Source organism: Quercus robur, chromosome 5, assembly GCF_932294415.1.
Source record: "Quercus robur chromosome 5, dhQueRobu3.1, whole genome shotgun sequence".
Taxonomy (NCBI): Eukaryota; Viridiplantae; Streptophyta; class Magnoliopsida; order Fagales; family Fagaceae; genus Quercus; species Quercus robur.
Window position 1 is genome coordinate 78,443,936 of NC_065538.1, and position 23,321 is coordinate 78,467,256.

At 31.8% G+C, this 23,321-nt stretch overlaps 3 protein-coding genes across 5 annotated transcripts; all 3 read left to right on the forward strand.

The window, feature by feature from the left end:
- Positions 1–1,062: 1,062 nt before the first annotated feature.
- Positions 1,063–5,224, forward strand: LOC126727242 (cysteine-rich receptor-like protein kinase 44). 2 transcript variants are annotated; one of them, XM_050432811.1, is made up of 8 exons: positions 1,063–1,874; positions 2,570–2,695; positions 3,332–3,486; positions 3,614–3,824; positions 3,965–4,202; positions 4,405–4,573; positions 4,678–4,982; positions 5,084–5,224. In XM_050432811.1, exons 1-8 carry the CDS (start codon positions 1,094–1,096, stop codon positions 5,166–5,168), a joined length of 2,070 nt encoding a protein of 689 aa, XP_050288768.1. In that variant the 5' UTR covers positions 1,063–1,093; the 3' UTR covers positions 5,169–5,224. The 2 variants fall into 2 exon arrangements, with proteins under 2 accessions (XP_050288768.1, XP_050288767.1); XM_050432810.1 differs by having other exon boundaries at positions 1,065–1,874; positions 4,405–4,555.
- A 3,026-nt stretch (positions 5,225–8,250) lies between these two features.
- On the forward strand, positions 8,251–9,247 carry LOC126727249 (cysteine-rich receptor-like protein kinase 26). The gene has a single exon (XM_050432820.1). It carries the CDS (start codon positions 8,359–8,361, stop codon positions 8,971–8,973), a length of 615 nt encoding a protein of 204 aa, XP_050288777.1. The 5' UTR covers positions 8,251–8,358; the 3' UTR covers positions 8,974–9,247.
- A 404-nt stretch (positions 9,248–9,651) lies between these two features.
- Positions 9,652–11,753, forward strand: LOC126727250 (cysteine-rich receptor-like protein kinase 44). Of its 2 annotated transcripts, XR_007656192.1 has the most exons (3): positions 9,652–10,166; positions 10,288–10,498; positions 11,309–11,437. XR_007656192.1 is itself a non-coding variant. In XM_050432821.1 (2 exons), the coding sequence occupies exons 1-2, from the start codon at positions 10,884–10,886 to the stop codon at positions 11,615–11,617; spliced, it is 609 nt and encodes a 202-aa protein (XP_050288778.1). In that variant the 5' UTR covers positions 10,668–10,883; the 3' UTR covers positions 11,618–11,753. The 2 variants fall into 2 exon arrangements, 1 of the variants encoding a protein (XP_050288778.1); XM_050432821.1 differs by lacking the exons at positions 9,652–10,166; positions 10,288–10,498 and adding an exon at positions 10,668–11,183 and having other exon boundaries at positions 11,309–11,753.
- Positions 11,754–23,321: the final 11,568 nt, after the last annotated feature.

Sequence of the window (23,321 nt, forward strand, 5' to 3'; positions counted from 1 at the left end):
AATAATAATGGGCCGAATTAAGATCCAATTTTTGGTTGAACTAGTCAAACCGGTTGGTCTGGTTCAGTTTTTAAAATCATGTTCAATAGTTAGGTTTTCAAAATTCACATTCAATAAAAAAATATCAAATGAGTTTGGAGGTTTCTATCCAAACGAATTTGAAAAAAAAAAAGAAAAAAAAAAAACCTTTTTCAAGAAGAAGAGTAAAAATAAAAGTAAGATGAATGGATGGAGGTATTGTAACCTTAAGGTATAAAATAGTGGAGAGATAAAAATATAAAAGTGTGAGAAAATATTGGAAGAAATGTAATTGTAACGTAAGAAATTAATAAGAAGAAAAATAGTTTAAAATCAGGGAGAAAGTCTTGGAAATAGGCATAACAACAATAACTAATACTATTCAGACTTTCTCTATTGTCTGGCCTTCTTGCTCTCCACCTAAACCTTATAACCTTAATTTCACTTAAAAGAAAATATAAAATAAAATAAAATTGTCTCAATTAAATTTTCAAAGTCAACTAAGAATATTTTGGTTCTCAATAAACTAACATTGGATGTAGAAGGTGGGGGTGGGTTTGGGTTCGGAGTCCTTGGTTTCATTTCACATGTGATGAGACAATTTTTTATTCTTTTACAAATGGGAAACTAGGAATGGAAACTGGAAAAAAAGGATCGTGTGTCAAAGTGAGGCGCTGGAAAATACACGTGGCATATATTAGACCATGCAACATGGAAAGGAGCTAAGTGTGCGATGACATATTCGCCTACTATGTTTTTTTTTTTTTTTTTTTTTTTTTTTTGTCTTAACCAAATTCATTTGACCACTCGTTTTTACTTACCTGCCGAATAGGAACGTGTCATATGTATATAGGAAGGAAAATTCTTTTCTTAGGAAAATTATTGGTAGTTTCCTAGCTCAGTTCCAACATAGAAAACGACATGTGCTCAAAATTCAACAAAGATTTTTCCTGATCGCCAACTTTCTATGATTTTCAACACGGCAGACAAAATTTATTACATTTAAATCAAACTATGTTATCTTCTCCATAAACCTTCAAGTCTTCATGATTTTAACTATCATTTTGCCCAAAACATGGCTTTGATTTCATCACCACTACTTTTTTTTCTTTCTACAGTGTTCATGCTCATTTCTCAAGCTAGTGCACAGTCAAGCGTCTCCCACTTCTGTTTATACGATCGGGGTAATTACAGCACTAGAAGCCCCTACGAGGCAAACCTCGATCAAACCCTCTCGGACTTGGTCTTCTCCACTAACGAAACCAATATTAAAGATGGCTTTTACCCTTACTCTTACGGCCTAGTCTCTGACAGAGTTTATGCCATTGGACTCTGTAGAGGAGATATTAAGGAAGACCTCTGCCGTAATTGTCTCAATGGCTCAAGAACTGCTCTCAAACAGCTTTGTCCCAATCAGAAAGAAGCAATAGTATGGTACGACAATTGCATGTTAAGGTACTCCAATCGACCTTTATTATGTATCCTGGAAAATCAACCTGCTTTCTCGCAATGGAACAACAGTACTCAGAATGTATCGAATGTAGATGGGTACAGCAAGGTGATAAAGAACTTGTTAGATGGGATGATAAGTGAAGCTGCCTCAGGTAATTCTTACAAGTGTGCTACAAGAACCTTAGTCGCACCAGACTCATCCAACACCACAATATATGCCCATGCGCAATGCACTCCCGATTTGGTTGAGACGGATTGCATTGCATGCTTGAAAAATATTTCTGGACAAATTCCACAATGCTGTCTTGGAAAGGAAGGTGGGAGATATTACACACCCAGCTGTAATTTTAGGTATGGTACCAACGCTTTCTTTGACCTCACAGCCGATGCATCATCACCGGAAGGTAAGATAATCCTCTGAATACTTCACTTTCCTAAAAAAATTATTCGTTTTTATTAGAGAAGTTCTCCCTTCTCCCACGGGAGATGTAGGTCCTATCATGAGTCTCCTCTTATAGGAGGGAATAAATTCTTCTTTTTCATTGAATGGGAAAATCTTTATTTCTTGCTCTTAGGGTACATGTTCTTCTTACAAGGAATACAAATGTTTTGAAATGGAGAAAGTAAATTTTACGATTTAAATTTTATTTTAGGGATCTATCATATCATGTAAAATTCTAAATAAGATTGCATTGAACACACTTTTAGATTGCTATATTGAGGAAAAGTTTGTGTATAAAATTGAGGAAAAGGTTAGATTGCTATATTTATAGTTTCTTTTTTGCTGGCAATCCAAAGGTTATGTTGCAGTGTATGTTGTTTCTTTTTTCTTTCTTTCTATGGATTATTTCTTAATATATTAAGTTTTGCATATCAATTCTTCGCTTTGTTCTATAATTTTTCTTCAGTAGATCCAATTATCGAAAGTATATGTTAAAGTATTGTTATTTTCCTCTGGAACTACTTCATTAGTATGTGGTAATAAGTTGTGATTTGTGTGTCAACGATGATAATTGGACAATTCCTCCCACTCTATATGGATGCCTCAAATTCAGAAAATAGACGTCTCAAAGTAATAACATGCTTTTGGTTTTTGCAGGAAAGCAGAGGAGTACAACTCGAACTGTCATCATCATTATTGTTCCGACGGTTATAATTACTATGATAATTGTCATAAGCATTTGCATCATTTTGAAAGTGAGGAGGCCAAGGGATAAAGTTGAAAGTAAGTTCAATTATTGCTTGTAATTTGAAAGCTATTCTTTTATATTATCAAACAGCTTTAAAATGTGAAGCATAGGATTGCATGAATTTTTTGAGTACCAGGCAAATTTGTGAGCAACAGTTGATCCCATGCCCCATAAATTTGGAATGAGGGAATGGGAAGATATACATTCTTACGTATTTGGAAAATTATTTCTTGTGGAACAAACTTTCTATGGTGAGATATACATGCATAAGGTCTACTTTTAAGAATATTCTCATGCAAAGTTGGAATAGTTGTTCATAATAAAAACGGCAAATGTCTTTAATTTTGAATCTTTAAGAGAGGAAAATCACTTAGCTATGTATGGTTTTGAGTTGTTAAAATCCTGTCTCACATTTGTATCCTAATATCCTGTCTCACTTCTATAAAAAAAGGGACGACTTATGAAGGTTGCGAAGGGAAAAATATGAAGAGGAACACTTAATGGGACAAACGATTTTTATTATATTTCAAGAAAAAACTAGAAACCATAGCTTTGTTTTTGAATGAACTCTTGGTTAATAATTTCGAATAACTTTGTAAAACAAGATTGTGAGCTTTGCTGCAAAGATTATGATTAGCCCTTTTCCGTAAGTAACCTTTCACCCACTACAGCGTACGATATATCGTCTTCTTCCTCTTATGAAGCTGGGGATGAAATAGCAAGTGTGGAATCCTTACAAATTGATTTCAGCACAATCAGAGATGCCACAGACAACTTTTCCGACGCATTCAAACTTGGGAAAGGTGGATTTGGGACAGTTTATAAGGTAGGAAACCCTCAGGGTATCAAAAGAATTTTTAATAATCCGCTTAAACTTGCAAAACTATTTTTTTAAATTTTTTTGAAGTTGATTTTGATTGTTTTATTTATGTATTGCTCTCACATATATTCAGGGTAAGCTTTCCAATGGACGAGAGATAGCTGTGAAAAGGCTATCAAAGATGTCTAGACAAGGAGATCTACAATTTAAAAATGAGGTCATGTTAGTGGCAAAACTCCAACATCGAAATTTAGTTAGGCTCCTTGGATTCTGCTTAGAAGGAGATGAAAGGCTTCTTATCTACGAGTTTGTGCCTAATAGAAGCTTGGATCGCTACATATTTGGTACAATTGCATTTCTACTTTTTTTTTGTTCTTGTATATTGTAATAAAAATGATTGCATTTGGATTTTAAGTCTTTTTCTTCATTCCCAAGAGTAAATTTAAAAATATTTCTTGTATAATAGAATTTAATGAATATGCAGATCCAATGAAGCGTGCACATTTAGATTGGGAAAGCCGCTACAAAATCATAAAAGGCATTGCTCGAGGACTTCTATACCTTCATGAAGATTCTCGACTTCGAATTATCCATCGTGACCTCAAAACTGGCAACATTCTATTAGATGCAGAAATGAACCCTAAAGTTTCAGACTTTGGCATGGCAAGGATGTTTGTATTGGATCAAACTGAAGGCAATACAAATAGAATTGTGGGGACCTAGTAAGTATCATGACAGTTTTTAGAGCTAATGACTAGAATTGTGCACAATTTTTAAAAATGATTCCAATAGGCTACTTGTGTCGGAATGACACCAAAATAAGCCATAACAAAGAAAGAAATAAAAAATAAAAACTCATAAATAATCATTAAGAGTTTTACTGCCATTCAAATTGATTATTTGATTTATTATTTTGATATGTAGTGGATATATGGCTCCAGAGTATGCAATGTTTGGACAGTTTTCAGTCAAATCAGACGTTTTTAGTTTTGGTGTGCTAATGTTAGAGATTTTGACTGGCCAGAAAATTACTCGTTTTCATAACGAAGAAAACAATGAATACCTTCTAAGCTATGTGAGTATGAATGTCAAAGTATACATATCCCTTTTCCTTTTGAAAAAATAAAATAAAAGTTAAGAGGGAAAGTAAAACAATTTTTTCATTAACATGCTATGTGCACGTTGATATTTCTACAGGCATGGAAAGTTTGGAGGGAGGGTATAGCTTCAAATATCATAGATCCCATGTTAAAAGACAGTCCAATAACTGAAACGATGAGATGTATCAACATTGGACTGTTATGTGTTCAAGAAAATGTAGCTGAAAGACCAGACATGACTTCAGTTGTTTTCATGCTTAGTGGCAATTGTAATACTCTTCCTGTACCTACACAGCCAGCAAATTTTATGCTCAGCAATGATATATCAACCACTTTAATACAACAGGACAACAGTTCCAACGGAACCAAGTACGAGGTTTCAATAACTGAATTATATCCTAGGTAATGTTTTTATTTTTATTTTAGAGTTTCAATCTATGACGTCCGCTCCTGATGATTGCTTTTTATCATCAGACCAAGATATCAATCAATTTTTTGTGTAGGCGGGAATTGAATCTCAGATCTCTTATCATTGGGGCTATAAGCGATTTTGTATATAAATTACGCTCACTGCTACAGTATATCTAACTATATTTTGTCTATAGTTTTCCTGGCATTATCTAGAAAACTATATCGTTTGAATCCTTTTCCGAATGTAAATTGTAAATATAGTTTTACTTCCGAAAATTTTGAAATTAATTATAAATTCTCAACAAATTAATTAAGATTGACCATATATATTTTCAAAACGCAAACATATAAGGAAAAAAAAAATCTAAGCAATATCCATTGTCTTAAAAAATATTTAGTGGTGCCTCACCCTTAAAGAAATAATTTTTTATTTTCATGGTACTCACACACACCATACTGTGCTCTGTTCTCGCATTACATACACAGAGGCAAAAAAAGCAGATTTGATCCCTATAATATGGGATTCTTACATTATCCTCGTAAATTAAATTGAGTTAATAACTTAATATATTCCCTAGGTCTTTTGACAGAGAATCTTTGTCGTCATGACATCATCTCCTCAATGGAAAATGTTTATGCGTTAAGTAATGCTATGGATACATAAAAATGCACAATTTTATATCACAATTTGCCACGTGGTGAGTTGTTATTGGTAGATGTGTGATGGTGGGCTATATGAGGACACATTTCAACCAATCACAACTTACAACATAGCGAGTTGTGGCGTAAAGTTGTGCATTTTTATATGTCCATAGCGTTACTCAACGTATAAACATTTTCCGTTGAGGAGATAATGTCATGACGACAAAGATTCTCTCTCAAAAGACCTAGGGAATATATTAAGTTATGAACTCATTTTAATTTAGGCGAAAATACACTTTTAGTCATTACATTTTGGGTCAATTATCATTTTGATCTCAAAATTGATTTCACTACTAATGTAGTCCCTAAAAAAAGAAAATCATTTCTCTTTTGGTCCCTGCCATCAACCCACTAACGAAAACCTCCTACGTGGCAAACGGAATAACCTTCTTGCTGACGTGGCGCTGACATGACGCTGATGTGGCCATTAAAACATTATTAAAAACATTATTTGGCATTTTTTAAATGCCAACTCACCATTTTTATTAATGAAAAATTAAAACAAAAATTTTATTTCCTCAATTTTAATTTTGATTTTAAAAAATCAAAAACAAACAAAAACTTTACTTTTTTAGTTTTAAACGATTTTTTATTAATCTAATTAAATTAATTAGAAAATTCAATAAAAAAATTATCTTTAGATCATTTTAGTTTTAAGTGTATTTACTTTTCTTTAAGTGAGTTAGTCAAAAGCATCAAACGATTTTATTTATTTATTTATTATCAGACCATTTTAAACCATGATTTGAGTTTAGAGAGAGCTGTACCAAAAACAAAAAAGAGTTTAGAGAGAGAGAGAGAGAGATGAGGTCGGCAGTTTGGAGCAGATCCAGAGGAAGAGATCAGCGGTGGTTTAAAGAGAAAGGAACTCGATCTCGACCTCTGTCTCAACCACCATCTCGACCACAATGGAGCTCGCCGGTCTTAGCCACCGTCTTGGTGTGGGTTTGTTGATTGATTGGTGGGTTTAGTGACATTTTCAATGGTAGTGGTGGTCATGTTTTGGAATTTTTTTGGGTTTTTGTGCTGAAGTTCATGTTATGGAGAAATGCTTTTGATCGGCGGGGTGGTGGTGGCTTGATTTTGTCAGTCGGTGGTGGTCATGTTCTGGAATTTTTGTGGGTTTTAAGCTGAAGTTCATGTTATGGAGAAATGTTTTTGATCGGCGGGGTGGTGGTGGCTTGATTGTGTCGATTAGTGGTGGTGGGATCTAGGTTTGATTTTGTTGGTCTGAGTTTGATTGTGTTGATCTGGGTTTGTTGCGATTGGTTTCTTGATATGGGTTGGTTTGTTAACTGGGTTTATGGATTTGATTTGCTAAGAATTCGATAATGATTGTGTTAGAATTTGAGGAAGAACATGAAGAATTCGATGGTCTTGATTTGTAGTAGATTCGATGGTGCTGGGTTTGATGATCTTTGAGGTGTTGAATTTGGGTTTTTTCTTCTTGTTTTTATTTATGTCTTAGTGATCTGGGTTTGAGTTCTTGGGTTGTTGGGTTTGTGTTCTTGTGATGGATTTGAGTTCTTGGTTGCTGAGTTCGATTTGGGAAGAGTATGAAGAACAAATTGTAAAATGAAGAATAAGTTGAAGAACATGAATAACATTAAGAAATTTTTTTTAATTAAAATTTTTAATTAAATTAGATTTAAGTTTTTTTAATTAAATTAAAAATTTTAAATTTTCTGACATAGTTTTTTTTTTTTTTTTTGTAAAAAAATTAAAATGCTGATGTGGCACTTAAAAAATGCCAAATCATTTTTTAATGGCCACATTAGCGTCACGCTAACGCCATGTCAACAAGCCCCTCCGTTTTTCACGCAGGAGGTTTCTGTTAGTGGGTTGACAGTAGGGACCGAAATAAAAACAATTTTCTTTTTTTAGGGACTACATTAATAGCAAAATCAATTTTAGAACAAAAATGAGAATTGACCCAAAATGTAAGAGTCAAAAGTACATTTTCACCTTTAATTTACGAGGATAATTTAAGAATCCCATATTTATAGGGATCAAATCTGCTTTTTTTGCCTCTGTGTATGTGTGGACAGAGATGTAATGCGAGAACAGAGCACAATATGGTGAGTGTGTGATTACCAAGAAAATAAAAAATTATTTCTTTAAGGGTGAGGCACCACTAAAGGGTCATCCTAAAATTATTGTTTCTTGACACACGTTCATTTTGGGTGTAATTTCGTCTAGAAAATAATGGTCCATAAGTTGTTATATTGCTTCCTTTAATTCACTAGCTTAAAGAAGCTAATTCCAAAGTAAATAAAACTTTGACATAGAGTTCAGAAATAGAGTCTGAGCAGCAACAACTTACGTTGATTATATAATGCCCTAACATAATTTTATCTCTAAGACAGAGTTGGGTCATCATCGTTGACCAAATCAATATACAGACCTTCAATATTTTAGTTTAACAAGCCCTAACTGGCGGCCATGACTGCTGCAATGACATAGTAAAATGATCGGTAGCTACCTAGCCTAGTTAATCCTAAAAAAATGAAAAAAAATATCAATTTTACAAATACTAATACTTTGTAGATTACTTTGACTTCATATCAATGCTTTGAGCTAGGAAACAACACAAAAATTGATTGTTAGAAACTAGTTCAGCCCTCCTCGATAAAGCTTCTAGGCATTAATCTATCCATGTTACTACATGGCAATGATTTCTTCGACACTACTTGCCATCCTGTATCCCATGTTCACACTCATTGCTCAAGCCACCGCCCAGCAAATGTACCTATACCATTCATGTTTTAACATTCAGGGTAACTACACCACTAACAGTACCTACGAGGCAAACCTCAGCCTTGTCCTCTCTTCCATCTCCTCCAACACACAAGTTGAAAACGGCTTTTACCCTGATTCTAAGGGCCAAGACCCCGACAAAGTTTATGCAATTGGTCTTTGTAGAAGAGATATTGAGCAAGATGATTGTCTTGGTTGCCTCAAGAACGCTTCGAGTTTTCTCCCACAACTCTGCCCAAATCAGAAGGAGGCAATAGGATGGTACGATTATTGCATGATACGCTTCTCTGACCGCTCCATATTTGGCATCATGGAAATTAATCCCTCAATGTTCATGTGGAACACTGACAGCGTATCAGCCCAAGATGGGTACAAAAGGGTGCTTGAGACACTGTTTGAAAGCATGAGAAGTGAAGCTGCATCAGGTGGTATTTCTCTCAAGTGTGCGGTGAGAACATCAGTCGCCCCGGACTTACGCACATTATATGTGCTTGTGCAGTGCACTCCTGATTTGTCCGAGTAAAACTGCAGTGATTGTTTAACAGATATTTACGGAAATATTCCACCTGTTGTTGGATCGGAAGGCGGGAGAACTTATGCACCCAGCTGTAATTATAGGTTTGAGACCTACTCTTTTTTTAACGTTGCTTATGCAACATCACCGCGGCCGCCATTTTCGGCATCTTCTCCTCCTCCTCCTCTGCCAATTCCTATAACAGGTATGATAATTCTCATGTAGGCAGCTCCGGAGCTGAGATCGACTGCGATAAGACAACTAAAAAAAGTTCACTTTTAATATATATATATATATATATATATATATATCTTACTACCTTCTCTCTCTCTTTTTTTTTTTTTTTTTTTTTTTTTTTCTGAAATTAAAAGTGCAATTATGCGATGTAATAACCTCAATTATTGTATCAGATCAAAACTTCCTTATTGAGATTAAAAAAAATAAAAAAATTATTCACCATAATTTTTTTATTGAATATGAACTCATCAATTTCCTAATATTCCCATAGGATTTGTCATTTTGGGTAATGATTTTGTCTTTTTGTGGCAAATCAAATTATATGTTTCACAAATACTCTCTCTCCTTTATCCCTTCTTTATTTCTTGTGTGGTGTGATTTTGTTTAGTAGGACCAATCTACCCACGGATGAATAACTGAATTCAACAATTGACATGATTTTTTTTTTGGTTTAAATATATTTGACGAGACGCTTTTGGTTTTCTCAGGAATGAAGAGAAAGAAAACTCGAACTGCCATCATCATTGTTGTTCCATCTATTATTGCTATGATGCTTACCATTAGCATTTGTATATTTGTTAGAGTCAGGAAGTCAAAGGAAAATTATGAAAGTAAGTCACTTATAATCAATTAGTTTCAATATTGCTAGCATGTCATCCACTTATCTGAGAGGTGTTATCCTACATGGGCTCCGCCATATATATATAGGTACTCTATTTGGCAAAGAAATTTTGAATAGGAGACACATTTACCCTAGTTTTGACTCTTAAGAGAAATGATACTATTTAAAGAAAGTACTTAAATCGTTTGATTGTTTATAACTTGTTTCCTATTAATTTGAAGCTGTGGAAGGAATAAAAAGTGTGGAATCCCTCCAATACGACTTTAGCACTATTAAAGCTGCGACAAACAACTTTTCTGATGCAAATAAACTTGGGAAAGGTGGATTTGGGATAGTTTACAAGGTAGGAAAACATTATGATATGGAAAGATGTTAAATTCAAACTGTGTTAAACCAACGTTTTAAATTCAATCAAAGTGATTGACTTAAGTTTTTTAATTTACATATTATGCAAATAATTTCAGGGAAAGCTTTTAAATGGACAAGAGATAGCTGTGAAAAGGTTATCAAGAAACTCTCAACAAGGAGATTTGGAGTTTAAGAAAGAGGTTCTATTAGTGGCCAAGCTTCAACATCAAAATTTAGTTAGACTCCTTGGATTTTGCTTGGAAGGGAATGAGAGACTTCTTATATATGAATTTGTGCCTAATAGAAGCCTCGATTACTACATTTTTGGTATTGTTACATTCTCTCTTCAATTTATATTATGTGATTCTAATAAATTCTTTTGAATTTCATGGTATATGACTAAAGAATATAATTTCTTGAATATAAAGATCCAATGAAGTGTGCACATTTCAATTGGGAAAAGCATTTCAAAATTATAAAAGGCATTGCTCGAGGACTTCTATATCTTCACGAGAACTCAAGACTTTGGATTATTCATCGTGATCTCAAACCTAGTAATATTCTTTTAGATGTAGAAATGAATCCTAAAATTTCAGATTTTGGTATGGCAAGAATGTTTGTATTAGATCAAACTGAAGGCAATACAAATAGAATTGTTAGGATCTAGTAAGTATAGTAAAACACAATAGTTGATGACAGATAATATTTATGCATGTCTTATATACTAGATTTTACTAGTCTTCTTTTCTTAGGGCAAAACCATATTATTGCCATAACAAACATGGAAATAAAAATTTTAAACAGAATCATTGATTTATTACAATTTAAATTGAAAATAGATTTGTTGATATTGAAATGCAGTGAATATATGGCACCCAAGTATGCAATGCTTGGACAGTTTTCAATAAAGTTAGATGTCTTTAGTTTTGGTGTGCTAATTTTGGAGGTTTTGAGTGGACAAAAAATCACTCATTTCCATGATGGAGAAAACTCAGAGTATCTTCTAAGCTATGTGAGTATGACTACAAAGTATAGAGTAAACATTTCCTTTTTATAAACAAAAAAATCATGAATCGGAAAGTACATAATTGAATGTTTTCCTTAATTTTGTATGTGCATAATGAACTGCTTTGACAGGCATGGAAAAATTGGAGGGAGGAGACAACTTCAAATCTTATAGATCCCACATTGAGAGGTGGTCCAATAACTGAAATGTTGAAATGTATCATAATTGGGCTTCTATGTGTTCAAGAAAATGTAAGTGACAGACCAAATATGACTTCTATTGTTCTCATGCTTAACGGCAATTTGGATCCAATTCCAACGCCAACACAGCCTACAAGTTTTATGCAAAGCAATATTGTATCATCCACTTCAGTACAGAATGACAATAGTTCCAGCATAACTAATAATGGGGCTTCAATAACTGAGTTATGTCCAAGATAATGGTTTGTAAATTGGGGTCGCAATATTCCACTTGAAACGATTAATTTAAATAATTCAAGTACACGTCAAATACTACAATTTGAACTTCTTATATGTATTGTTATTCCCTAAATTTATAATTCCAAATTTCTTTTCAAATTTAATTTGTGATAAATTTTTTTATCTATTAATGTGATCACGTAGATGCCACTGTCGGCATCTTCTCTTCTCGCACCGCCAATTTCCCTATAAAAGGTTTGATAAACAAACCTCACATAATAGGCCACGGTTCCTGGTAAAATTAAAATTTTATCATTTTTTTACCAATATATATAGGTTTACGTTATACAAACATATGAATCTTATATCGTAAAAGAAGTAAATGTATACAACATGTAAATTTTATATTCATAAAAAATGGTACTAACATATAAATCTTTTATTGTAAATATTTGCAAAAATTATATAATATTGTAATTTTATTTTTTTTTGTTGTACACATTTATTTAATATATAATTTAGATCTCACATTAATACTACTGCAATATAAACTATAAAATGTAAATCTTACTTTGCAATATAAACTATTTTTTTATTATTTGAATGTGGACTTCTTATATGTATTGTTATGCCCCAAAATTTTTAAATCCAAATTTCTTTTCAAGTTCTCAGTTGTGATAAATTTCTTTATTTACCAATGTGTCCATTAAATAATTATTTTTTAGAGACTGATAAACAATTTAAGCGTGCATGTGTACTTCACACCTTCTTACAACATAACCTAACCTCCAAACTTGTTCTTGGTAGAGTGTAGACTAATTTTCCTTATATGTTGAATCAATTAAATTTTAAAAAAGAAAAAAAAAAGTTTTCATTTCTTATTTTATTTTTCCTCTAAAATGTAAATTTTAAAATAAGTGGTAATTCACTAATTCCTAAATTTTCAAAGACATGTTCTTGTCAAGAAAAAATTACTAATAAACAATCTGTTTTCTGGAAAACCTTTAGAGAGCGTCACGTTGTGGTTTCCAGTATCCGCGGTTACGTCGGTTAGGCATGCAACTGGTAAACCAAATTCACTTGACTAGCCCTGCAATATTTTAGTTTACCATGTCCTGGCAGCTAGCTGCCATGGAGTAGGAAAAGGATCGGTATCTTCCTAGCCTAATTCAATCCCAAGAAAATGATGAATTTTTCATTTTTGGAAGAAAAAAATAGAAAATACTAATTTAAAAAAATAAAGAAATATGGACTTCTATCAATTTCATTAAGATTCTCATAAGAATTGTCATTTTGTTTAGTAATTTTGATTTTTTGTGGCAAATTAAATTGATTCTCTCTCTGTTTTATTTCTCATTTTTGTGGTGTGATTTTGTTAATAATTGAAATGCTCATGTTCATGTTTTTATATTAATGAAATGAGATAATACTTTTTTTTATAAAAAAAAAAGAAAAAAAGAAAAGAAAATAAAAAGAAATGTCATGAAATCAAAATAGAATATATATATATATATATATATATATTTTATATATATATATATATATTTTTGGAATAATAAGAAGTTTTATTAAAGAACTACAGATCAGAACAAACAAACGGACCTAGCCCATCCATCAGCCCACTGCCACTGGACCTCCAAACCAGAAAGGGGGATAATTCGCCACCTTCTCAAACAAAAGAGCCCAATGGGCTAAAGCAATCTATCTAAGAATGAGTTGAATCACGGACAACTCTGGCAGCACAGTAAGTTTTTGCAAACTCATATTTGTTCATTCCCAGTAGACCAGGCCTATTACCAATAGAATTGCCAAGAAAAAATAGATTAAATTAACAAACCGTGTAAAAGAAAATCAATCTTGTAAGACATAAAGGTGTAAAGAAACTTGCCATAGCATGTTTACCTGATGAAAAAATGTCATATGGCCTATGATCACCTAGGAAATATACAACTAAGATATTAGAATTCATTAAACAAAAATTAAAAAATAAAGCCACACAAAACATTAGAAAGCCAAGCGAGATAGAGTATCAATTAAAAAGGAATGGTCGCATTGTTTAAATGTGCCACAACCTCAAAAAAGAAGGGGTCCCAGATAGTAGAACTATTCACTTGATCTTCAAAGTCACATCAAGGACAGCTTTTATCTGTCAATAAACCAAAAAAGAACAAAGGAAAAAAAATTAACATATGGCAAAAGGATCCTTGCAGATGATAAGTACAATTAACTAACCATAACAATAAAAAAGTGGAATATGAAAGCAAATTATAAAAGAGATTGTTCATGAAAATGAGGACTACCCTTTGGTTCATACTCGACATCTATGATTACACGTTACACGCTCGACATCTATGATTTTTTATTATGTGAGTCACTATAAGTATATAATATATAAAATTATTAAGATGATTTGTTTTAGATAAATTTCTGTTACCAAAGTTATGTTCTAAGAAGTTGTAATATTATTTAAGTTAAGACTTTATTACAAATATTTCAAGAAAAAATAATCCCTTATTTATTTTAAATTATTTTAATCATCTATATTTTTCTCAAAAATAAATTTAATATTATGATACTGCCATGTACTTCAACAGACTTTTTATTTTTATTATATCTATTTTATGGTTCAATTTTAATAATAGTAATGCAATCTTTTTTTATTTAAGACAGCCTAATAATGAATTCTGATAGGAAACAGAACAAAACTGGGGAGAAGGTAACGACACCAAAAATTAAATCGTTTCTTGTTTCTACGTTGGCCAGAGAGTTCATAGTTTGTACTTTTTTTTTTATAAAGAATTTTTTAATGTACTTAAAAAGGCTGATTAAGATGTAAGTGCCCGAGAACAAAAGGAAGTGATGTTCGTTGAACTTTCCGAGTGGAAGGCAAGCAAAGTTTTTCTTTGGGAAATGAATTTTTACTTCTCAAGCAATAAATACAGTCGCATACTCATGTCATAAATGTGGTCATATTCAAAATAACTCAACAAATTCATGCATAATATTTAAGAAGGGTTGTAATCTCCAGATCCTAGAATAGCCAAGGAAAAATAAGAACTAATTCGTTCGCATTTAACCAAAAATGAAAATCAACTCAACTAATCGTTTGTATTAAACTTTTCCTTCTACTACCGTCATATTAATATATGAAAACCAAGGACTTCTTTTCTTATGTGGTCTAAAAGTAGTAGTTTAAAAACTGGATTCAGACTATAATGAAAATGGCATTTCAATGATTTTGATCCTCTCTCAAGTGAAAAGTGAAAACAAATCTTGTTTAGCAAACATATTATTGTTTGCTTCCCCACACACACACACACACAAACACTATTATATAAGATAACAATTCCACTGCAAACAACCAAACAAATAGATGATTAAACCAAGATTAAGATAAGTCAACTTCTAAGTCAAGAAATAAAAATATGAAAAAGTCATGAAACATCAGTGCTTATATACCTGGTGTAGTTGTAGGCGATTCTGGTGGTGGGGATGCTGCAGATGGGACAAGTGGTGGTGGTGATGGTGATGGCGGTGGCAGTGATGGTGGTGGCTCAACTGAAGGGTCATAAAAAGAGTATACTTCAAACCTTATATCACAGCTGGGTGTTACAAATTTACCTCCCTGTTTTCCATTACAACATTGCGGTATATAACTCTGAACCTGCTCCAAGCAACTGTTGCATTCTAGCTTGCTCAAATCAGGGGCGCACTCAAGAAGTGCATGTATGGTTTGGAAGTTTGGGGCAGAGGCACTCTGCGCAGCAAACTTGTGAGTAGAATTTCCTGATGCACTACGGTTTCTTAGTCTATTTAACAAGGGTAAATAGCACGTTGTTGAAAGCTTCTACGTCTGGGACGTCTCCTGTGTTGTAAAAGGCAAAAAGAGGGCTAGCTTCCATAGCATTAAATATGGATCTGTTTGAGTATCGAAGTGAGCATTTATTAGGCCAAATGATTGCCTCCTTTTGGTTTGGACAAGCTTTCAATAGGTCGGAACTTGCCCCATTGATACAACTACGGCATTCGCTGGGCGAAGTGTCTCCGCTACAGAGCGCAATCGCGTATACTTTGTCGGGAGCTTCACCAAAAGAAAAATTGTAAAACCCATAATTAATTTTGGTGTTGTTAATCATTGAGGCCAGGAGAGTATTGAGGTTTGCCCTGTAGGTACTGTTACTGGTGTAGTTTCCAGTGTCATAACAGTATTGGGCAGCTGTGGGAATAACAAGATAAATGAGAGCAACAGAGAAGAATAACAGCAGTCTCGAATGGCCCATTTTCATTGTTCCTCTGCAGTTGTGGCTAGGTTTAATAACAAGTCCTGTAGGTACTGTTACTGGTGTAGTTTCCAGGCCAAAATGGTCAAATACCACCAATTTTTGAAAATTTTTGTAAAAAAACACTGTTTCGGAATTATATAGGAAAATACCATTTTTTATGGTACTCGAGTGAACTCGAGTTCCTAGAAGTTTTGCCACCATGGCACTGCTGAGGTGGAAATTGGGCAATTAAAAAAAATTGTGTGGTACTCGAGCATGTTAAACTCGAGTACCATGCAACAAAATACTCGAGTATACCAGGCTCGAGTACCATTTTATAATAAAATGCTTTTTTTTTTCTTTTCTAAGGTACTCGAGCTCACCAAGCTCGAGTACCTTGTAATTTTTTTTTTTTTTTTGATTATCGACAAATAAACATAAACATAAAAATAAGTAGCTTTTTTATGTTTTTATTTATTTAAATAGAAGCATTGTAAAATATAAAGATTTTAATTTCAAAATATGAATTTAATTTCTACATTAAGTAAAACTGTTAACTGTTTTCTCATAAAACACCTAGTGAAATCGTTTTTTCTAAATCTAAATGCCAAATCTGAATGCTTTTTCATGTTTTAATTTCACAATAATCGAATCTATTTTTCTGTGTTGATAAAATCTGTTTCTACATTTAATAAAATTTGCAATATGCCCATCATATTTACTGTATATTCGAATTTGCTTACTGCATTCATAAAATCTGTTTTTTTTGCATTAAGTAGAACTGTTCACTGTTTTCTCATAAAAATTGTTCACTATTTTTTTGCATAAACTATTTCTAACATTCTGTATAAAATTATTTTCTGTTCAGCATTATTTAAAAAAAAAATCACTCTTTTTTGCGTAAATTATTTTCTGTTCACTATTTAAAAATTCGTTCACTGTTTTCGCATAAAACACCTAGTGAAATCGTCTTTTCTAAATCTAAACGCCAAATCTAAATGCTTTTTCATGTTTGAATTTCATAATAATTGAATCTATTTTTCTGCATTGATAAAATTTGTTTCTACATTAATAAAATTTGAACTCTACCCATCATGTTTACTGTATATTCGAATCTACTTACTACATTCATCAAATATTTTTTTTGCATTAAGTAAAATTGTTCACTATTTTCTCATAAAAATTGTTCACTGTTTTCTGCAAAAACTATTTCTAGCATTCTGCATAAAATTATTTTCTATTCTGCATTATTTAAAAAATTGTTCACTCTCTTTTCTGTGTAAATTATTTTCTGTTCAGTATTTAAAAAAATTGTTCCCTATTTTCTCATAAAACACCTAGTGAAATCTTGTTTTCTAATTTTAAAAGCCAAATCTGAATGTTTTTTCATGTTTAAATTTCAAAATGAACGAATTTGTTTTTCTGCATTGATAAAATCTATTTCTACATTAATAAAATTTGCTCTCTGTATATCATGTTTACTATATATTTGAATCTACTTACTGCATTCATAAAATTTGTTTTTTGCATTAAGTAAAACTGTTCACTGTTTTCTTATAAAAATTGTTCATTGTTTTCTGCATAAACTATTTCTAGCATTTTGTATAAAATTATTTTCTATTCAGCATTATTTACAAAATTGTTCACTCTCTTTTTTGTGTAAATTTTTTTTCTGTTCACTATTTAAAAAATTGTTCACTGTTTTCTCGTAAAACACCTAGTGAAATCATTTTTTATGTAAAAAAGCTACTTATTTTTATGTTTATGTTTATTTGTCGATAATCCCCCAAAAAAAAAAAAAAAAAAAAAAAACATTTACTCGGTACTCGAGCTTGGTGAGCTCGAGTACTCTATAAATAAAATAAACACCATTTTATGTTTATGTTTATTTGTCGATAATCCCAAAAAAAAAAAAGCGTTTTATTATAAAATGGTACTTGAGCCTAGTATACTCGAGTATTGTGTTGCATGGTACTCGAGTTTACCATGCTCAAGTACCACATAATTTTTTTTAATTGCCCAATTTCCACCTCAGCAATGCCACGGTGGCAAACTCGAGTTTAAGAAATTTGAGTACCGAAAAAAGTGGTATTTCCATATATAATTTCGAAACAGTGTTTTTTTACAAAAAATTTCAAAAATTGGTGATATTTAGCCATTTTGGCCTAGTTTCCAGTGTCATAACAGTATTGGGCAGCTGTGGGAATAACAAGATAAATGAGAGCAATAGAGAAGAATAACAACAGTCTCGAATGGCCCATTTTCATTGTTCCTCTGCAGTTATGGCTAGGTTTGAAGAATTTTAGCATAAGAGACCTATGTCATTCCTGTTCTATACTTTTCCTCGGTTCATGTATCTGCGCCTTTCTACATTGACTAGGGTGAAAGGTGCTGGAAACTTCATTTAATTTATGACCAATTCAAAGCTTTGACTGAATAATACACGGTTTACATATAAAGACGTGAGTGAATACTGAATAGTCATAGTTATAGACTAATAGGACATAATAGAATTCGGAAAGGTCTTTTCCACCGTGGGCCACGTTCTACGGGTTTGAATTTGAAAACACGGATATATTTATTTTGAATTAACGAAACTTTGAAACTTTCTTCATTTTTATTACATGCTATTGGTAAGAAAATTTTAGGGAAAATTATAGTTTTTCACTCAAATCTTTAATTGATTTATAATGTTCCCCAAAATACTTTTTATTCTTGGAATGAATAATCAGTAAATTTTATTAACAAAAGGAATAAATGAGCATAGCAAATTGCAAATTACACCAACAAGCAAAACATCAAGTTCAAGTGAAGGAAGCAAACAAAGCAACAACATTTCAAAACATAGTTTAATAAACCACTAGCCGAGATTAGAAGCTAGGTGGTACATTGCAAAAAAAAAAAAAATCTCAAATTACTTGAGGGAGTTAATCGTGCATTTTGAATTGTCATATTGAAGAATTTGTTGAGATGCAAATTTGACACAAAAAATATTGGAGCTACTATGAAGATCCTTGGGATAGAAATTCATCATGATAGAGGGACTTGTAATTGCGGTTATCTCATAAGGAATATCTTTAAAAAGGTGTTAGAGATGTTTAGAATACTTGATACAAAAACAATTAGGGTGCTGCTTGTTGCCAGTTTCAAATTATCTTTAGAGCATCAACACTGGGGAATGCTAATGCCAAATGTAAGAAGAATTTGGCATTTCAAGCCCCAAAGTGCTCTGCATCAGGGAATGCTAAACCCAAGTATTGCAAATTTTTTTACAATACTGCTACAGTGCAATTCTAAAGGTAGAATTGCATTGTAGCAGTATTGTAAAAAAAAAAAAAATTACCAACCAACCAAAAAAAAAAGAATAAAAAAAAAAAAAGAAACTACATCCACCTGATCAAATAAAGGTGTTAGCTTGGGTTTTAAGTTTTCACATACAACTTCGAAGCAGGTTCTTGACCAAATATTTTGTTTCTTTATAGTCTTTCAATATCAGATTTGTTATATACTTTCCCTCTTGACCAACTTCGAAGCATGTAATGTGGAAAATTGGGATAAAACAATAAGCCATTATTATGAGTGTATAACCATATGCATAATCTAAACTATATTTTCTCTTTGTGGGAAGGTAGGCATGGCACTGCGAGGGTGGCATAGTGACACGAATCTCAAGGGGTCTAGAAGTAAGAAGAAAAAAATGGTTGACAATAGCGATTGGAGGCCATGGTCAGAACTCCCTAAGGCTTTGTTTGATCGGATAACAAAGTTAAAGCTCCCTAATGGTTCATAAAATCTGTTTTCTGCATTAATTAAAACTGTTTATTGTGTTCTCTAAATTTAAAAGCCAAATCTATATGCTTTTTCATTTTTAAATTTCACAATAATTGAATCTGTTTTTCTGTATTGATAAAATCTATTTCTACATTAATAAAATTTGCTCTCTGCACATCATGTTTACTGTATATTCAAATCTGTTTACTGCATTCATAAAATCTGTTTTCTGTATTAATTAAAATTGTTCATTGTTTTCTCATAAAAATTGTTCACTGTTTTCTACATAAACTATTTCTAACATTTTGCATAAAATTATTTTATGTTCAGCATTATTTAAAAAATTGTTCACTCTCTTTTCTGCATAAATTATTCTCTGTTCACTGCATAAATTGTTCACCATTTTCTCATAAAATCTATTTTTTGCATTAATTAAAACTGTTCATTGTTTTCTCATAAAAATTACTCACTGTTTTTTTGCATAAACTATTTCTAGCATTCAGCATAAAATTATTTTCTGTTCAGCATTATTTAAAAAATTGTTCACTCTCTTTTCTGAGTAAATTATTTTCTGTTCACTATTTAAAATTAAAATTGTTCACTATTTTCTCATAAAACACCTAGTGAAATCGTGTTTTCTAAATTTAAATTTCAAATCTGAATGCTTTTTCATGTTTGAATTTCACAATAATCGAATCTATTTTTCTGCATTGATAAAATCTGTTTCTACATTAATAAAATTTGCTCTCTGTACATAATGTTTACTGTATATTCGAATCTACTTATTGCATTCATAAAATCTGTTTTCTGCATTAATTAAAACTGTTCATTGTTTTCTCATAAAAATTGTTCACTGTTTTCTGCATAAACTATTTCTTCAATTTTGCATAAAATTATTTTTTGTTCAACATTAATTAAAAAAATGTTCACTCTCTTTTCTGCATAAATTATTTTTTGTTTACTATTTAAAAAATAATTCATTGTTTTCTCATAAAACACCTAGTGAAATCGTGTTTTCTAAATTTAAAAGCCAAATCTGAATGCTTTTTCATGTTTAAATTTCACAATAATCGAATTTGTTTTTCTGCATTGATAAAATCTACTTTTAGCCATACAGTCTACCTTTCTAGAGCATCAAGTTGCTGAATGATTGTGTCTGTCTATTTGCCTCCCTTCAAGCTTTGCAAGTAACAAATCTACTTTTATAGGGATGCATACACCTCCCATTGTAGTCTTTTAAAGTTGGCCAACTTGCAGATTGTGCAGCCACTTCTTTCATACTTATGGCTTGGGTACCTAATCATTAGTATTGCACAACTGCATTGTACAAACACTGAGAATTGCACACTAGGAATTGCACAACTGCATAATTTTTTTAAAGTATTTTTCATGTGTATTATTTTCATACTAAGCTACATTGTATTTCTACAAAATTTAATGCAACACAAATCTACTTTTATGGCTTGGGTACCTAAAGATTTTCTAGCTGATTGCTGAATGGGGAACAATACACAATATCTAGTCCAATCAGAGTCCACTCACATAGGCTTAATTTATGCAGTAATCTTCCAATCAAAAGTACGAGTTAACATTAGAACGTAACCATTAGTAGAGGAAAGTCAATTAAATTTGAAACAAGAGGTATAGAAAAAGTCACGTTTCTTTAGCAATTTTATGAAACAAAGTCTAACAGGATACATAGCTACAATTAACATTGAATTAAATAAACTGTCTATTACATGTGGAACAAGAACTTGGAGACAATGTCACTTTGCAAGAAATAGAAGTGGTATCAACTAAAAACATAACAAAAGTGAAATGTCCTATGATATTTAAAAGATTTTTGTTTTTCATATATATATAAAAAAAAAAAAAAAAAAGATATTTGTTTTGTGATGCGTTTGGATGGCTATCAAACTATCTATCATTTTTCCATTTTGGAAGGAATGTAATAGAATGATTATATATTTATATATATATAGAAGGATTCGTTCAAAATTTAAATTGAAAGAAATGAATCAAATGATACCCTTAAAGTGTGGATGAAATGTTTTATAATGCATAAATTTATAAAAGATACTAGTGAAAGTTCCATGCGTTGCATGGCTTTAATCCTGAATTTTCTTTATATATATTTTTGAGAAATTATAACTAAATGAGTTATTATTACATAATTTTGAATTATTTTCTAACTAAATGAATGATTATTATAATATAACATGCATAATTTTGTATATTTGTCCTTATATATAATATCTGTAATTAAGATTATTAATAAAAACATTTCTAATTTTTTTTATAACTCCTTATTTATTAACGAATGAGATGATTTTAACTCAAGAAATTAAATCTTTTATAATACTTGCATATTATTGATACTTGCATATGCGTAAGTTGCAACTAAAAAAAAAACAATAAACAAAAATGTGGGGTGCAAGAGAGATTCTATGGCAAGACTATTGGTGAATGTATATAAGTTTTAAAATTTTGATAGGGAGGTTGGGTTACAGAATAGTAATGGAGTGAAACACAAGTGGGTTAAGTGCCAAAAATGAAACCACGGGTGGGTAAGTTAAATTTGAGACAATTCATAGGTGGGTAAAGTGTAATTCCCAAAAAAAAAAAAAAGAAGAAGAAGAAGAGTGGGTTCAAAGGACTAAAAAACCACAATCTATTAGTTCTACTAAGGTGAGTTTGGTTCAGCTTTTTCAAACAATTCTTTTGGAAAAAGTGGAAGTTTTAAAAAGTGCAATATGAAATTGAGATTTTTTTTTTTTTTTTTTTTTTAAGTAGTATGTTTGGTAAAAGCTATCAAAAAAATGCTTTTTCACAAAGTTGAGTGTTTGGCTAATACTTATAAAAGTGGCGGTTTGAGTTGTAAATTACCAAAAAAGACAAGATATATATAAATATATATGTTTTAATTACCTCTCTTAATGCAAGTTATGGACACAATATTTTTTCAAAAAAGTCACAATAAAGTCTGCATGACAAGCTGGAATTTAAATTAGTTTATTTCCCAAAGTCATCCAAGAAGTAGCCGCCCTGATTGGAGGACTTAATTATATGAAGATCACTATCTGGAGTACTCTTCCAGCTTGGGATAGTAGTTATTATATGGAAGCTCGGCCAGCACACATTTTGGTTATTATTCATGATTGGGGTTGTATCCTTGAATACAACTACTATACAGGAGATACTTATTTACCACTTGATGAGCCAGATGCTCTGGCTCAAGAATGGTCTAATTTCATGAGTAATAAGATTTATGAGATAAAAAAAAGAATTAGACAGAGGCTTCTACTTATATAGTTACACAAACAGGATAGCCGTATATGGTCCAATACCTTCAGCAAGGAGGCTATTTAGGAAAAGAAAGATTGTTAAGGATCCTAGAATGATACAGATTGAAAGACAGACAAACAGATCACTATTCACTGGCGATAGATAACTATTCACTGGCGACAAATCACTATTTCACTAGCGACATATCACTATTTACCAGCACGCATGAATAGCTTCCAAACAAATCAAGATAATCCAGACTAATACAGACAGTCTAGACAGATACAGACAGATGTTCAAAAGTTACTACTATTTACTAGCATGCGTAAAAAGAGATTTGATAGATTCCCGAGATCTGAAAGATTCCCAGACAGACGCAAACAAACTATTACTCATCAGTACTAATT

Excerpts from the sequence above, each read along its gene's own strand:
- LOC126727242 (XM_050432811.1), top strand. The coding sequence starts at position 1,094 with ATGGCTTTGATTTCATCACCACTACTTTTTTTTCTTTCTACAGTGTTC. Across the intron at positions 4,203-4,404 it reads AATAGAATTGTGGGGACCTA|TGGATATATGGCTCCAGAGT; the intron begins GTAAGTATCATG and ends TTTGATATGTAG. Across the intron at positions 4,983-5,083 it reads ATAACTGAATTATATCCTAG|GCGGGAATTGAATCTCAGAT; the intron begins GTAATGTTTTTA and ends TTTTTTGTGTAG.
- LOC126727249 (XM_050432820.1), top strand. The coding sequence starts at position 8,359 with ATGGCAATGATTTCTTCGACACTACTTGCCATCCTGTATCCCATGTTC.
- LOC126727250 (XM_050432821.1), top strand. The coding sequence starts at position 10,884 with ATGTCTTATATACTAGATTTTACTAGTCTTCTTTTCTTAGGGCAAAAC. Across the intron at positions 11,184-11,308 it reads CAGAGTATCTTCTAAGCTAT|GCATGGAAAAATTGGAGGGA; the intron begins GTGAGTATGACT and ends CTGCTTTGACAG.